The 18,221-nt window shown below is 37.9% G+C and overlaps 1 protein-coding gene across 1 annotated transcript in view; it reads left to right on the forward strand.

Moving 5' to 3' along the window:
* LOC119646701 (serine protease filzig) overlaps positions 1 to 18,221 on the forward strand; it is a 213,807-nt gene that overhangs the window by 135,635 nt on the left and 59,951 nt on the right. Inside the window, exon 2 of the mRNA XM_038047267.1 lies at positions 15,917 to 16,079. Coding sequence (XP_037903195.1) covers positions 15,917 to 16,079 — 163 coding nt within the window. The remainder of the gene's footprint in view (positions 1 to 15,916; positions 16,080 to 18,221) is intronic.

Raw genomic sequence — 18,221 nt, forward strand, 5'->3', positions numbered from 1 at the left:
CTTATCAACTGGAGCAAACATAAGACTTTGTTTTTACTGGTCTTCTCCTAAAGAATCTTAATAATCACCAGATTCATCAACAATGGACGATTCGACACGCCTTGATTTGGTTTTCGAAATGGAAAATCAGAGGTAAAACGGATAAATGAATTTATTGTAGTATTTCATTTCAAATTCAATACCGTCTTCAAGCGTATTTTCGAGAGAGTTAGTCTTCCAATTATGGGAAGATTATTTTACCTGTTGTATTCTTCAATGCATTATATAAATTCAACAGTATTCGTCCAGCGTCCCGTGGTATTTCCCTCCATTCGACTTCCTCTAATGCTTTCTAAGCAGCCTGCGCTCTTCCTGCCTGTTAAGTGCAATTTGAGACAACCTACTTGTCAGCGAATCTAAAATAGTGACTTTTTTACATGGCATAGCTTGCGATGGAATTGTCTTAATTTCCTAATGTTCCACCTATCCACTGCCTATCACACCTTTTGATTATCATGTCTAATTCTGATCAATGAACAAATATCTGCAATGCCATTGATGTCGGTGCATTCTAATCACCTCAGAATACACCCAGCGAAAGCACGTCAAGAGGCATGTACGCTGGACTCTCCCGAACACTTCTAGGTAGATCATCGCGAGTTTCCGCTGGATTTTGGGGCAGCGCGTTAGGTAACTTCCTACCTAATGAGAACAACAAGTATCTCTAACAAAAGTGGATGAGGTAACAAACTTCATAAATGACATGAATGTACCCAATGCATTCTGACTCATGAACACATCCAGAATATATGTTTTGTAATTTTGACTTTCTTTTCAATCACAACCTGATCTCCTTTTTGCATTTGTGTTTTTCCCTGTCTGATCTATGACACCTTGACAAATATTGTAGTATTTTTATTATATAAAACGCATTTTCTGAATGAATCCTAACCATAAATAAACAAGAAAAGAAAAATACTATGTTAGTTAACTAAATCTCTAGCTTGACATTATGAGAGAGATGCAAGAAACTGAATGCAAAAACGTGAGTTTTCATGTACACATAGCATGCTTAGTACAGGTAAGCTGGCCAATACATTTTGCCCCAAATCTCCCGCGAGCTATTCGTTCTCTTCCATATGATGCAGAAACATCTGTGTCAAAGCGCCTCACCACGTTAGAAGAAATACCAAACTCAGATAAGAGTGATCTACAATCTCAGAACGATCAAGGCTTAGGGCTGAAAATGACACCAGACCAAAATTGTTCTCCAGTAAAAATCTCTTTCCTCTCCTCCATAGTTAGTCCAGGTCTCTCCGAGGCGAAATTGAGGAATGGTGTACTGGGTCAAATATTGGAAGACTTCTAACGGATCATGAGTTGATAATTCGCGTTGGAGGATTTAAGAAAAATTTAGGAAATTTTTCGGTTACAATAAACATTGTGATTTCAAAATTATAGTCAGAAGAATGCTAAAGTCTTTTCAAGATTTGACTTGTCTCATAAGCTTAGAGGAACATTTTTCTAATCTCACCTGAACTACTTTCCTGACAATTTAGGGGCTGTGAGTGAAGGACAAGGGGAGCGTTTCCATCTAGATATCAGGAAGATGAAATGTGCATTCAACTACTGTTGTATACTGCTAAGGGAGATTCCAGATGCTTTTCAAAAGAAGGACGAAGCCTGACAGTGAAGAAACAACGATTTTAAGCGCTTTTTATTCAAAAATAAATCTTTTCATACGTTTATATCTCTTTCAAGTATTACCATTGGTAAAAACAAATACTCATATTGTGAAAAGTGTGACGTGCTACGACAAATCGGAATTCTTTTTTGGATTCAGCGCATCAAAAAGTCAGTTAAAATTATCAAAACAGCTTTCCGAAATAATTATTTTGCAGATCTGTATTACTGGGTACTGAGTAAAACACTTCAATTCGTCTTCTTTTATTGATTATTTAATCAGTAAGGAGTGTTTTTGTTCTAAAATAATCTTTCCCAAAAAATATTTTTTATGTTATTAGCTGTTTTTCCTATTTCCTATATTTCCCTTCACTGTATTTACCTTTAAACTTAGTTTGGAGTCTGTAATCATTCACAGCTTGGACGGAATGCTTCCAACGTGGCGAAAGGACTGGCTTGACAAATATCATTTATTTGGGGCTTTTTTTATCCTCAAATATTTCCGACATTATTATTATTGTTGTTATTTGTATTCATTAAAATTTGTTAACACCATTCAATATCAGCTTGGTTATTTACGGTTCACCTCCTCGTTGGAGATTGGTTCTAACTGTGATTGGTCTTTCTTCACTCTGCATCCACCCGCATGAATGAGTACTTCCAACTTCATATTGGAAAGCGCTGGTGGCTTCTCTTTCGTTATTTGTGGCAGAACTGATTGTTTCGTAAGTTGATAGCTCGTGGGTGATAAAAATCAATTCGGAAGGACATCTGACCAGCTGCACTACGAAGTAAATTAAAAATAACCTCTCAATTCATTATAGTATACATGCATTGAATTTTACCCAATATGCGCTTATATTATAATATCATAGTTATTTTCGCTTGAACCTTCAAATCGGTAAAAAGGAGACGTTTACAAAAATTATTTCACTGTTGAACTGTTAAGTTTTCTTTACTTTAATATGATTGACTTCCTAAACTGAATTGCACGAATAGAATTTGCAAAAGGACATCATAAAAGGACATTGATTGTACCATATAGACAATATCCTTTGCTTGGTGCTATTGTTTTTGATGTGTTTACTTGACATTGATGTAGGGTATCATATTTTCGGATACACAATTACGTGCACAAGAACAAATACGCATCAAAATTCACGCATTTATTTGCCAATCACGTTCCTGTGTTCCAGGCGAAGAAAAGAGAGTTAACAAAATTCTTACGAAATCTATCTCTTTGCAAGCAAATTGCTTTGAAGTAACTGACCTGGGTTTCACATGGCTGCAATAATTGGATTTCCATTTTGTTTCGATTATATAACATAATTTGTGAGATCCTGATGGTACCCGCATCTTGTTGGCACTTGGATATCTGCATTTATAATTTGTATTTTTTTTTTGCAATATTTATCGTTACTTAACATATGTATTTGCTTTTGCCTGAGTGCAGTATTGGTTAGATTTTTCAACGATGAATTATGTGATTTGATGACTTTTAGCACACAATGATTTGATATTCACCTTAAAGGGAGATATACATATAAGAGCCGGAAAATTATCATTTATTATTTGAAGGTATATCCTTTTAAATGACAAAAATATACAAGGATATTTTACAAACCTTGCCTGCCGTAAAAACATTCACATTCTTCAAAAATCATCAAAAAAAAAATGAAAAAAGATTATTAAATTAGATGCTATAATCTAATATTTGTCATGAAATAGCGGACGTTTGAACATAAATAGTGATTTTTCGGTCACAAATTAGTTACAACTTTGCCTATACAACAAAAACTAAGTAATGGAAAAAAAATGACAAGTACTAGATAATGGTGTTGAGAATAACTACAAAAAGCCTCAAGGGAATCAATTCATTGGTTTTCGAGAAATTTCGGGTACCGATTAGAAAAACGTGGTATTGAAAAACCCCGTTTGAAAATTTGAGAATGAATAAAACCTTCGTGGAACAGGCTTCACTTTTTCGGCTGTAACTGACTTCTTTATAGAAATATTTCTTTTCTAGATACCTGAATATTCACGAAAATACGAAGAAGCAAAAATAGATTTCGATTCCAACCATCTAGGTGTATATCTGCCTGTACGGAACTTGCATTTCCAAGTTATCTTCAGTCCAGTCATTAAAGCTTTCAACCTTCGAATTCTTTCAGTTAAAGCCGTTTGACATGCAGTTTGGTTTAGGAGTAGAGGGTGGTATAAGGAACAAAAGTTATATAACGCCGATGTAGATTAACTTATAGCTCTTCAAACATAAATTCGTAATAGCGTAATTAATAAAGAAAAAAAAAGTTGACTGACGGTTTCGTCCAGGGCAGAAGCAACTCATCAGGTCCTGCCTCACATCTGCCCTGGGAGCAGCGCGATTGAAAGTAGCATCAGGTGGTAATCGCACCATTTGTATGTAATCGCCAACACGACATGAATGCGAATTATATTAAAGTGGAATGCATCATAAATTTAGACCTAAACCAGGCCGAAGTGAATCTCTTTGTTTAAGATGCTGGGAGTCCTGAGCCCGCACCTACTTGATGATTGACCGGACCACTTGGGAAGCAACTTACTTCCACTCTTGCGGTCCACAGACTCCTCTTGTTTGGGTTAAACACCCAAGTATACCAAAAAAATTTACTGACGGATTCGACCAGGGCAGGGGCAACTCAACAGACGCTGCTTGGACGAAACCATCATTCACCTTTTTTGGAAAGCTTGGGTACTTAACCCAAATAAGAGGAGTCTGTGGACCACAAGAAAGGAAGTGAGTGCGGACCCAGGGCACCCAACGTCCTCAACAAAAAAGTTAATACTTTCAAGGTGAAGTAGCGCAAAACCAGTAACTTTTTTTAACGGAAATTTAACCAAAGCTTTTTTGAAGTGACTCAGACGATCTTTTTAAGTGAGTTATGTTAGAAGTCATCGGCATAGATAATAATGGAGCTAAAATCAAAATTTGAAAATTTGGTGAATTCAAAGTGAATAGTTTCAAGAAAAAATGTGATTTTCCCTAATTTTTTTTTTTTATTTTTTCGAATTCTTTTTATATACAGTGGCGGAAAAAGACGTGCTCTGTTTTAAAAAAATGCTTTCCGTTAAAAAACGAATGTACCTTTAATCTTTATATTCAATATGATTTGGTAGCATATCTTATATAGAATTAGACGTGTAATTTAAATTTTTGCAAAAAGTTGTCATAAAGTGAACACTTTCGTTATTGCCATTTTCGTCAATTTTTTTGAGGAAAAAGCGTACTCAAATAATCTTTTCAATTTATGCTTGATTTATGGCAGTAAAAAATTTGCTCAAACTAATTTTCGTAGTTTATTTTTGATTTATTATGTTGTTAGAAAACAATTGCCGAGAAAATAAGACCCTTTGTCGTCAAAGTTGTACAAAAAAGCCCTAGACATAAAGTAGCTGTTAAGAAATTCAGTAATTCGCAGTCCGATTCCGTGACACGAACCCTGCTGCAAGAAAGACTTTTAGCGGAGCCGAATGACGGTAATTCGTAGAAGTTGGGAGTCTTAGGTACGACTAGAAATAATTTGCAGTGGGCAATGAAATTTATTTATTTATGCCTGATTTATGAGAGGTTAGATATTGTCTGCTATTTGTAGTTAAGGCTAAAATTGGTAGACCAGCAGCTTACTGCAAACTACAATTTTTATTTTACCTGTGTGTGATAAAGGAGGTAAGTTGCTCCCGAAATATATAGTATATACACAGTAAAATAAAAATTGTAGTTTGGAGTAAGCTACTGGTCTATCTATTTTAGTCTTATTTGAGTCACATTACGTTATTGAATGTCTAGGCATGCAAAACCGATTGCTCTACGACCTACCCGAAATCCATTAATCTCAGAAAACGCTGTTACGTAAGATGATGATTCGCGAAAGAGCACGTTGAATAGAGTGTCAAAGTTTTGACCGCCGTATCTTATGGTTCAGCTTAACAAAATTCATGTTCCCTTCAACAGAAGGAATTCGTTATGTTAGAGTACCTTTTGGAAAGCATTAGAACGCCTAACACCAAATGCCTGCGGTCAAACATGGAAGTGGATCTATGATGAAGGGTCTTGTTTTTTCGTGATACAGCTGGCCCAGTGTTTAAGATACTCAAATACTGTAATTTGTTATCGGGCTCTATGTTACTTTATTCTCGTGGCAAATTGGGCAACGATTGGATGTTCATACATGATAATAATCTGAAATTTTCAACTCGAATGGCGAAAAGTTAGCTGGCTGTTGACCATGTAAATGCCCTTCAATGACCAAACCGCTTACTTAAATCTCATTGAACATCTATAGAAAATCATTATAAAAAGAGCAGGCAACGTAATTTCATAAAAATAATAGACCTGTATACCATCTATGAATAAGAGTATGCACGATTTCCAGTGGATACTAACTTATCGGCTTGTGGACTCCATGCTACAGCGCTGTCACGCAGTTATTACTGCCAACCGGGAAAAGCTATCGGAAGGTCGGAAAGCATTTGGTGTTCTATCACTAGACATACGACAAGATAATATATCATAATATAAATAAGTCATAAAAAAAATTTCATTATCCACCGCAAACTATTAGGTGTACCCATCGTGACTCCCAACTTCCACGAGTTGTCGTCCTAATCTGAGGCATAAGGACACCATTATAAACCGACCTTTTCACACAAAAACAGTCCGGGGGTTCAATTGATCTTTTACGATGTCCACTACCCTTCTTTCCTGCAACAGAATTTATGTTGCGGAACCGGACTGCGAAATGCTGAGTTCAGCAACTACTCTCTGACTAGAGCCTTTTTGTACCACTTAGGATAAAGGGATGCAACTTCTTTGGCAATTATTATCTAACAACACAATAAATTAACAATAAACTTAGAAAATTAATTTCAGCACGTTTTTTCCAATAAGGGGAGCATAAATTGATGAAAATGGTTACTCTAGGATAATTTTTCAAAAATTGAAATTACACATCTAATTCTATGTAAGATATACAACAAAATCAAATTAATATATTCGTTTTTGACCGCAACTAACCTTTAAAAACTTTGAGCACGTTTTTCCGGCACCGTATATTGAAAAATAGAAAAGGTAGTGAAAATATACTAAAGCATAGAAATGTGACTCTTTTTTGCTAAAAGAACAAGTAAGCAAGTTTTTACTATTGTCTTTACTTTTTGAGATATTTAAACAAAAGAAATATTATTGTTTTGTTGATAAAAATTCAAATGAAAAATAAGATAAATCATACTTTTTTCGGAACTAAGCCCTTTGAATCCACTAAATCCTCAGAATTTATTGCGAGGCCTTAACATCAATTTCAATTTATATGAGAAAACAAGGTTTTGGTTTTATTTATTTTTATATTGAAAACCCAAAAATAAAGAGGATCATTCCTCTTTGTTACTTGGGATGCTTTGTTTCTGCTTCATCTCATTTTTACCTATTACTTGTACGAAAAATTTTGGTGAAACATTTTATGTTTAAAATTGATCATTTAATCGATTTCTACGGTTGTTTCGGAAAAAAATGTTCGCCCCTAAGAGGGAGTGCCCCCCTCCGAGGGGAAGCGCACATCGGCGCTATATAATTTTTTTTTCTTATGCCCCCCTCGACTCCCACCCCAAATTTCATATCAATCGTTCGAAAGCTCATCAATCGAATCGGAAATTTACTTGAAATCGATTAGCAGCAAGTGAATCGGACATCTAAACTCCGCAGACTGTTTGAAAATGGTCCTTAAGGCGCAGCTATGCTCAATGCAAGATGATCCATGATGAAAATCAGCTGGCTTTCTCTCGACTAAGCTTTCGAGCTGTTTATTGGTGCATTCCAGGATTATCTTATCAATTATCTTTCAGACGGATTTGCACTGAGGACAGCTGCCCTTTTTTGCACATCGACAATTCGACTATCAGATACTTTCATTCCCTCTCAATGTTTTCATCTCAATGGAAGTAGCAGATTTGCAGGATCTGCAGGCTCAGAGATGAATAGTTCTGCGGGAGTCGGTCAAGCTTAGTGAGTTCTCGCCTATGCGGATAAGCAGCTCATATCCGCATGTTACGGTGACTAGCCATTTTATCCACAAAAGGCGGAACTTTATCGGATATATTACATTGTTGTTGTTTCTTTCACCTCTCGTCCATGTATCGGATCTCAAAAATCTTGGTCGGGTTATTCAAAATATCATCTGCGGATCGCAAAGCAGTCAATCCGATTACTCGTACGGTGTCCGTGAGTTGAAACCCAACTAATCTTAAGGCAAGTGCTATACTCAAACAATGTTGTACCAAGGACGAGGCGGTCAAAGCTGCCGAGATTCACATACTTCCCACAATTATCATTACGGTCGCCAACACCGTGCCTCCCAAACCAATAACCGAGCAAGTCCGAGTGTTGCCAAAGCCGACCTCGACATTTAGATGTGTATATTTATTATCTTTGTCCACTGTATCGAAAATCTTTGCTGGTGCATAGCACTGTACACTTGTGATATTCTTTAATCTGGGCCGAAACTTTGCAGTTAGAACTCGGTCAGAAACAGACTCCCAAGCGGCGCGGCTTGCGGTAACCGTCAGTAACAATCTGACACCTGATTCGGCTTTCCTGAGTGCAGTGCCGAACGAGGGAAACGAGTACTTGGCTAAGCATTTCACTTCCCCAGGGCTGAAATGGTAGTTCTCGCTCGAACTGGAGATACCGGGCATTCTGGGGACCCTCGACACCGTTGTCGACGAGCGCGCTCACTTTCCATAAAGCAATCGTAGTTCATCTTCAAGAGTCAAAGGTCGTAGCCTTCTGATCCCCCCTGGTCCCTATCCGAGGTGTTATTGACGCAGCAAGGGAGCCTTTGTGTGTTCTTAAACCCCAACTGGGGGGATACGGATCTGAGAACTTCAAAAGACTATAAGTTCTCCATGGCGATAATTTGAATTTGAATATGTGTCCATCGGCCTTTTTTAAGCTATCCCATCGAGTCTGCCATTTGACCATTGTCCTTCCAACACTTTTGATTATTTTCAGACCATATCGTAGCATTGATCTCCTGGTGTAGATTCGTAAGATTTCTTCAGCCAGGATATCTGCTGGAAACAAATCGGCTAAGTCATCCGGTGGCATTTGAAATACGCTGCTTACCCTTAGTGCACACATATTCTATAATGGCAACCGGGTTTTTCTGATTTACTTGGTTGACTTGGTTGTTGCTCCATACAGGAACCGCTTAGAGCAAAACCGAGCTAATGACTCGAACGAGGAAGCAAGCTAACGCATCTGGATCCACTGCTATTTGGTAGCAACAATGAGGCTATTTTTTCTATGTATTCCACATATACATTTTTTTACTATTCTTAAATATTTAGCTGCCTCCTTGCTCCTTATAATCTGATTTCTAATCTGTATTTGGTGTATTTTAGCCTTTTTCGGCTTGTTATTACATAGAAAGATTTCCATTTTAGTGGTCTGGCAATTACAACCCAACCTTGGGACTTCCAGATTACCTGGACCGTAACATATCCGACAGGAAGAATTCGGAGGTCGCTCCCAATTTCCAGCTTCAATGACCGAACTACTTTGGTTATGAAGGGATCGAGTCGACTTTCGACTGAATACTACTTGACAATTATAATATTTTTACAGATCACTATCAATACCATCCCTCCGAAAAAAACCCTCATCTCATTTTTAGTGATGAACACAACACCAATTATCAAATTGTGAGTAAAAAATATTATCCTTGACTTTTTCCCTTGTCCTCTGCTAGACGCGACCTGAAGCAGTTAACTAAAGTCTGAGAGCTCTGAATCGATTCATAATTAAATTTGTGAAACTATCTGCAGTAATGGGATTTTAGGTGGATGAGTTATTGTCACGGAATTTGTAGCTGGCATACGGGGATAAAATGGTATGTTCTTTGAACGATTCTTATATTGTACTATAAGTCTAATGGAGGCTTAACCGGGAGATAGCACTTGATAAGTTATGCCGCGTTGCTGGTTAAAGCCTAGAGTTGAAAATCATTTTAGTCATATTTTTGCCCTCATTTGTGTCCCTAAATCACGTGGTAATTCGTCACATAAATCACTTTTTATATGAATTGGCGTCAATCGTTTCGTATCTAACTATTAGCGAGATATGTACATACATATCTTGGTAACTATCACAATACACTACTTAGGCTGGAATGTATATCATTATAGTTAATCTTTCTGTAAATTTATTTTCTACACATCCGCAAGCAATTTCGCTGACACCATGATACCATGGCTGTGGTTTTCCCGGTATAAATGGCATTTCTTCATTCCTCAAGCGTACTTTGGTACTTTTTCTCTCATTTCCAATCACGATTTGATTTCGATCTCGATTCATGGCCGACTGAAGCTTTTCATCGGAAATCGATTTGATAGCATTTGTTCTAGTTTCAGTGTATCTTTTTAATATCATTGGTTGACATAGTGGGCGAAGAAGGTGTTTAAGCTGGGAATTGATAGGTGTCTCATGATTATTATGATCTTGGCTTCTTTCCAATGATCTTTCGTGTTGCCGCTGGGAAAATGAAGGTAATTGAAGTATTTGGGTTAAAGTGATCCATTGTGAAAGTGGCTGATTGTAGAAAATTATTTCTAGTTTAGTTTTCTAGGAAGGTTAAATTTTCCTGAAATTGGTGCTGATGATTATTTTCCAATTATTTTTGAAATGTACCATTATTGTGAAACTAAAAACACATTTAAAGACTTTGATTTTATTGTTTGTTTTTAATGGTGTTCCATTTGAAAAAAGGTTCATAAAAATATATGGTCTTACTAAAAAAGATACCAAGTTAACAACTGCAAAATATTCAAAAAATTATCTAAAAATTTAACAGTAATCAGATACAGTCAATAGATTAATGATTCGCATAATATTCATATTTAACGGACAGATTCATTTTCAAGGTGTATGTGTGTAAAGTCAAGAAATTTTCTGAATGGGGTAAAGTATTTCAAATCGAAGATTCAAAAATCACTTTTAACTGTTCTACACATGTTGCCATTTCAGTGAGGTTTACCGCTAATTACATCTTCTAAACATCTCATTTGCTGGTTTGCGCCCCATATTGCTATACAGTCGTTAATATGAAATGACATATATTAGATCATCATACCCTTATCAGCAAAACCCAGAGGATTCAAAGTGACAATCAATGCGTGTCACCCTATTGCTCCGTTTATCTGACAGCGCATAAATTATGTTAATGAGAATGTGTCTACTCGGCTAACTATCGAAGATAGGTGTCAAATTCGCCGATTGCGTATGTTGGGTCATAGAGGCGTCGACCCTCGTTCGTCATAATTTCGATCGGGACCATAGCATTTATCACGCACGCTGCTTCGTCAGATGTTGTACTGTAGGCGCACGATGTTCGCAGTGCACTTAATCGGTATGTGAGTGCAATATTTTTCCTATTTACCTCATGTTGCAATGCCGCGGCCCCGAACGGAGCTGCATAAAGCAAAATCGACCTAAAGAGTCTGGAAATAAGGAGCCAATAGCTTTACGTTGGTCCTTTAGCATTTCCCCAATAATGTAACTGCGGATGCTTTTGTTGCTAAATTTTCAAGATGTAGCATCAAGAGCCTGTTCGGTGGTTACCCCGGGGGTCTACCTATGCAGTGGATAGGTTCGATTCATTTGGAACTTGTCGAATAAGAGCAATAATGATATCTTGGAGCAAATCAGGATTCCAGATCGGCGATGATTGTTTGCTTTGTAGGTACCTCCCCATGGATCGGAGTCCGTTTCATCACATAGTCTTTTGAAATGTTCGGTTTTACTTCCAGAAATGGTTACTTGTAGTTCTTTTCTCACCTTTCTATATCGGTCGTGCAACTCTTCAGACTTAGATCGGTTCCTGCTACGTTGGATATTCGCTTCTTGAATACAGTGCGACGTAGCATGGAGACGTCACATGATTTCTATATTTTTCCAACCACCTGCGTCACCTTTTCTTCTGCTTCGAGCTTTTGCTTATCGAGTTTCCAACCCGCCACTTTTTCTTCGTATATTTGTTTGTTGTTTTCTTCGTATATTTTCCACATCCCGTCTTCGAAAAGTACCGACTCGACATTCAGTCTTGAAAATAATATGAGACCTCCTGCATCTGATTCGCGGCTACCCCAATCTTCGGCCTAAGTGTTGAAATCGCCAGCTATTATAACTGGGTTGCGACGACTTTCATCAGTAACAAGTCTTTCGATCATTAATATGAATGCATCTAGAGTGAGGCTTGGCACAGCATAACAGCTGTATATGTTAATGCCGTCTACCTTTGCTCGGGTGAATTGATCTTCTAGGCTATTGACAGTCATTTCGTTGGCCCGGTTTCCGCAGGCCCAAATTCTGTCTATCTGTCCGTCACACCCGATTTACTCGGAAATAACTAAATTATTTGTCACGAAATTTGGTGAGAAGGCGGGTCTGTGAATATTTTCCACAGAATATGGTCGTATGCGGTATCAAATTAAAGAACTTAATTAGTACTTTTTGTAACTAATGACATTTTTGTTACTGGATGAAACATAGGGGAGCGGGGTTTCAAAATGTGTGCCCCAAAATGTGTAACAAGTCTCGGTCTCAGAATGTACCCAACCGAAAAATCTGAAAACACAAACACAATGGAACATCTATAATAAATATAAATATAAGCCTCAAAATACCTACCATCCCGATATCCCCCGTTAAGTTTATCCTATAAGTATAAAATAGTGCGTTTTGTATGGTTAAAAATAATAATATAATGCATAATCTCGAAAAGTTTGCCAAAAATTCGACCACTATTAATAAAGTTATTGAAAATGAAAATTATTATATGAACGACGGAGTCGTAGTTTGGAAATACATAGGAATATCAACGAATATTCTGAATTGGAGGTATACGCTAATAGAAAACGTGAATAGGAAATTTCTCACAAAAGATGAACGCAAAACCTTCAACCCCGACGCGTTCAGCTTCAGGTATTCCGAGTTGTTTTAACTTGATTTAGACAACACTTTATAAATTACAGGTGATGCAAAATAATCGAGGAAGTTAGCTGGATTCTTTTGCCATTTCTCGGGAGATATATTCATTTATCTTCCGTAACGGAACATAAAATGTAAGCAAGCAATTCGTAGTAGGGACGAAACAAGTGACAGTTTGGCAAAACCATCCTGAAAACAGTCCGGTCATGCGAGACTGTTTTATATGTTCTTTCTAAGTACCACCAGGGTACACTCTCCCGTAGGTACAACCTTTGCCATTTTAATAATAGACCATTCTCCTATCTAGGGTCGAAAATCACAACCGATAACAACTACGATGATGAAATCCGCGCACGGTTGTTGTCAGCCAACAGAGCCTATTTCAGCTTACAAAAACTGTTCCGCTCGAAACGTCTCAACATAGGGTCAAAGCTCTTGCTGTACAAGACTATGATCTTGCCAGTCCTCATGTATTCCTCGGAAACTTGGGTTCTTAGCAAGGAAAATTGCGAACTCTTGGCCGCGTTGGAGAGAAGAATCCCCCGAAGAATTTTTGGTCCCCTACATGAGGATGGACTATTCCTTAGCCTACAGAATGACGAAATCTATGAGCGATACCATGAACGTCCGGTTGTGGATAAAATCCGGCTCAATAGTTTACGGTGGGCGGGTCACTTAATCCGTATGGATGAGGATGATCCCACCTGGAAAGTCGATAAGGGCAATATCTATGGTAGAAAAAGAAGATGAGGCAGACCCTGCCTAAGATGGAACGATGGCGTAGGTCAGGACGCCAGACAGCTTTCAGGGATATTGAATTGGTTGACCTCGGTGCAAAACCGGGATGTCTCGAGTTCCTTATTAAGGCAGCCCTAGACCGGATACCGGTTGTTGCGCCGTTGATGATAATACTGAAAAGGACAAAATAAAAGCCATTCAAATGGGATGATGCTCTTAAACAAATTGTGTGAACTTTCAGTAAAAATGTAAAAGTTTATGCTTTAGAAAAACATTTTCTTCTAAGAGTATTTCGCATTTTCTAGGTTCAACTGTGAGCAAAATCAAATTTCTATAATGAAAAATCCATAATTGTAAAAACTTACCGTGCAGCAATTCATCGATTCCATCCTATACAGATCAGATCGGTATATACATGTACCCTAATTGTCTATCCGCCAAAACGAATCAGAATATGAAGGATTAGCAGAAGGCCGGCCGCCTTTATCCAGTAGAGGCATGGACACTTCCAAGGCTAGACATAAATTATTTCGAATTTTAATTTGAAATTTTCGAGGTTTATTACAAGTTTCTCCCTCTTTAAATATTAATCAGAGGGAATATGGTGATGACGAAAGTTTGAAAACATACTAAAGTATCGATCTCTCGGCTGTGTATAAAATATTTGAATTTTCAGCAAAACTGGCTAAACTCATTAGAATGGCAATGATTAGTCTAGCACTCAAGGAAATATCCAAAACCAGCTAACAAGATGTTTCTGCACAGACCCCGGACTAAAATAAGCCGACGGGCTGGTCCCGACCTTATTCAACAACGCTCGGGAGTATACAATTTGAAAGATAGCAATGAAATTAAATGCTATGCTATTGTACAAATAGTCCCAGATAGTGTCCTATCATTATCATCAATGGCACAACAACTGGTACCTGGTTCAAGCCTGCCTTAGTAAGATACTCCAGACATTCCGGTTTTGTGTTGAGGCCCACCAATTCGGTATCCCTAAAAGCTGTCTGGTGTGCTCGCCTACGCCATCGCTCCCTCTGAAGCAGGGTCTGCCGCGTCTTCTTTTTCTACCATAAATATTGCTCTTATAGACTTTTCGGGCAGGATCATCCTCATCCATATGGATTAAGTGACCCACCCAGCGCAACCTGCTGAAGTAGATCGCTCATAGATTTTATCATTTTATAGGCTACGGAATTTTTCTCGGATCCTAAAACCTACCAATCTGATCTTAGCTCTATTAACTTCTAGCAACTTGTTTACCCATAAAGCCCATAAGGTGACGATTGCCGTTTATCGGCCGAAGTATACTTTTGAAAATTCATCATTAGGTCCACACATTTGTTTGGAATTCTTCCATGTTGTATAGTATACAGACCAAATGTATGTACACTGCTTAGAAATAGCATCTGCATCGAAATACACAAAACGTTTTCTAACTGAAAAGTCGAGCTTCCGGTTTCCGCCTTACTTCAAAATGCAACATTTCGGGTAAATACCAAATTTAAAATTGCCCATAAATAACGATTATTTTATTGACCATTAGCATCTCAAATTGCTTTTTAAATCGAGGAGAGGACAATGGGTGCCATAAAATTCAATAAAGGAATTGATTTCTTTACCAATATGAACATCTAATCTACTTCAACTAATTAATTTAAACTTTTCCCCATCATCTTAATCCCACAAATATCTCAATAAAACATAACAGAACCCGGAAAAAAGCCAATCTCATATCATCCTGCTTGCCCACAAAGTAAAGATTCAATCTTGCTCGGCAAAAAATAATGCCGCCGTTACTAAATATCTACGTCAATGGAAGATTTATTACAGCGATTAGGCGGTAACGATATGTTAAGCTGTGCAACCTGATCATAACAACAACTAATGTGATGACACAATTAGCATTAGAGAAAGTATATACCCAGTAACCCAAACAAATCAGTACATTACCCGCTGCTTTGGTCCCGTCGTTAACCAAGTCACGGTATCGAAAAGAATTGATAGTTTCATTATGCGTCCTACAAGATGTTGTAAATAAAATAATTAAGCACTCACCTGCTCATCAAATTCTTAGAACCTGCACTAATCGCTCCCGATCCTCTCGATCTCGAACGGTTGGTTCACTTTGTAATCATGTGTGGTATCTTCATTCTTTCTTATTGCGGGAATGTTTTTTACGAAAGATTGCAATTTACAACAGTGGAGCTAACATCTTTGGGTATGGAGTGTGTTTGTTAGCCAATCTTTAGAGTTTGCTAGAACATCATAAAGAGATGATTAACAGTTTACCGAACTATTTTATAGTTTAGTGGGGAGATCCGAATGCATAATAAATACCACCAACCATTCGGTGTCATGATGGAAGCCTCACGTGCGAGTTTGACCTACTTTAGTAACTTTGCTAGAACAATAAGAGCAAATTACAAGAATACTTGATTTTTGTTATTAATGCCGAAAGCATATATTTAACTTTTTACTTGTTTTTCGTTTCAGGTGCTAGAAAACTATTCGGTGGCTATAGAATAACACCAAAGTACTGTCGACCTACGAAAGCATTACCGCGATCAAATCCAAGATTTGGTGGACCCACGATATGCATGTTCAATCATGAATGCGCTCAGAGAAATGGCGAAGTTGTGGGAGCCTGTATGGACGGGTGAGTTGATTTATGTGTATATAAACAAATAAAACCCTTCACTTTCATTAGTACGGAGTAGAAAACTTTTTTCAGTGGAACTATGAAACCTCATTCTTTAATGGCTCTATTCACGGTTTGCATCTTACTCCTTGAAATAGTACTTCCGAGTCTTGTCAATTTGGAATTTACATTTTCTTTTTTTCTTCAATGAAATCGATGGAAGTGAGTTACTTTTTAAAGTTCAAAACGAATGGCAATTTTTATTTGGAACTGAGGTAGCCCTGCATCCGCCACCCACTTGATGGCGAACCGGACCAATTGACAAGATTGGACCAATTCAAGAAACAAGAGCCCATTAGGCCATCAAGTGGATGGCGGACTCAGGACTCCCTCATTTCCAAACAAAAGATTTTTAAAGTTCGACCGGCTTTGGCCAGAAATACTAGGCTGTTTTCCCATTGATATCATTCGTACCCATGAGGTATTGGCAACGCTGCTCCTATGGCAGAGGTAGCGTCTGATGAGTTGCCGAGATATATACAAATACGTTGTCGTCTGTAATTTTTTTTGCTTCAACGCCTCTTTCCTAGCTGGACGTATGAGTGCGGGGGAATGGGCTCTTTTTGAACACTTCAGTTCTGCATGCCATTTACCTAAACTTCACGTCCCCTTTTAACATATGTGGAATATCGAAGAAAATACCTGAGCTAAAAGCTGGGAATAAAAAAAAACATAGCAACTCAACTGCACTCGTGAAATCGTAAAATTCTGGACCTGATTGCCGCAACCGAGAAAGTAAATCGACAACGGAACCGCATCCCCAATCGATGCCTCTCCTGCTTCAGAACTTTATAAGGAACGACCTTTTGGGTTCACACCCTGTCTTGGCATCGGCAAGTCATAAAAATGGAGGATACCCCTGTAGTGTAGTCAGGGAGAGTCCTTAAAGTAGCTTGGTTTCATCTTAATTTCGTTCAATAACTCAAAACTTAAATAGACAGATCTACAAGATAGAAGAAATAGTAATAATAAACAGGAAAAAGTCAATAAAAGACGACCAAACAAGTCGGTAAACCATAAACTGGACACTTCAGGTATAAAACGTCTTGTGTATATTTTATATAAAAATATTTGAGTGAAGATTAACATCATTTGTAGCACGTATTGTATATAAATATATTAGGTCAAAATATTCAATGTATGACATTCAAAGCCTTAGAATATGCACTTAAGCGACAACTTTGCCCTATTATTACTTTGTTAGAAATAGCGCACCAAACTTGGCAGGATCAAGGTTTATTATGGCCTATATTACTGCAAAATTTCATGATTCTAGGATGAACTTAAGGGGGTTCAGTCAATTACTGTAAAATGTAGTTATATATTATTATTAGGTGTATTAACTTTATTTGAGCAGATGATGGTGAGAAGGGTTGTTCGGGGCCTAAGCACCATATTGTGACCTCGTGACAATTTTCAGATTCTATGGTTAGTTAGGTTTTGAAGAAGGGTCCATGAAAGAAATTTCCATTTGACAACCCTCATCCTCCTCCCTATTGCATTAAATGTCAGAACTGGGGCCAGCATTGAAAATTATTGATTGAGTTTTTTTATTTGATACCCCACATGACCTTATTCGTTGAAAAAAAATATGCATCCCCCTTTTCCATGTATGGATGGCCCCTTAAGTTCCACATAGAACGATGTAACTCACTGCATGCGTGGGCGTTCACAATTCCAACCTTCCCACCAAATTTGGCGTCAATCGTCAATACAACCGTTTCTGAGAAAAGTGCTTGTGACAGACAGACAGATAAAAAACCGATTTTAAAATGGTTTTGTTCCACACCGAACGTAACAAAAGGGAAAAAAGTCGGAATACCCGAAGCTGAGGGTCCATCTTGTGTGAGAAACTCTCTACGCACGATTTTCCATTCGTAAATAGCGTAGAATACAAAATAATAATAATAATAATCGTTGGCACAACAATCCATATTGGATCAGGGCCTTGAAGCGTGTTAGAGCACTTCATTCAAGACCGTAACGGTACACTACAGTAGACTGTAGGAGGCAATGTGGTCAGCATTGCGCTCGCCCGAGATTATTACCCTGATTTGACTCAGGTACTCATTCACAGCTGAGTCGACTGGTATCCGACGT

This window comes from Hermetia illucens, chromosome 1 (assembly GCF_905115235.1).
Source record: "Hermetia illucens chromosome 1, iHerIll2.2.curated.20191125, whole genome shotgun sequence".
Classification (NCBI taxonomy): Eukaryota; Metazoa; Arthropoda; class Insecta; order Diptera; family Stratiomyidae; genus Hermetia; species Hermetia illucens.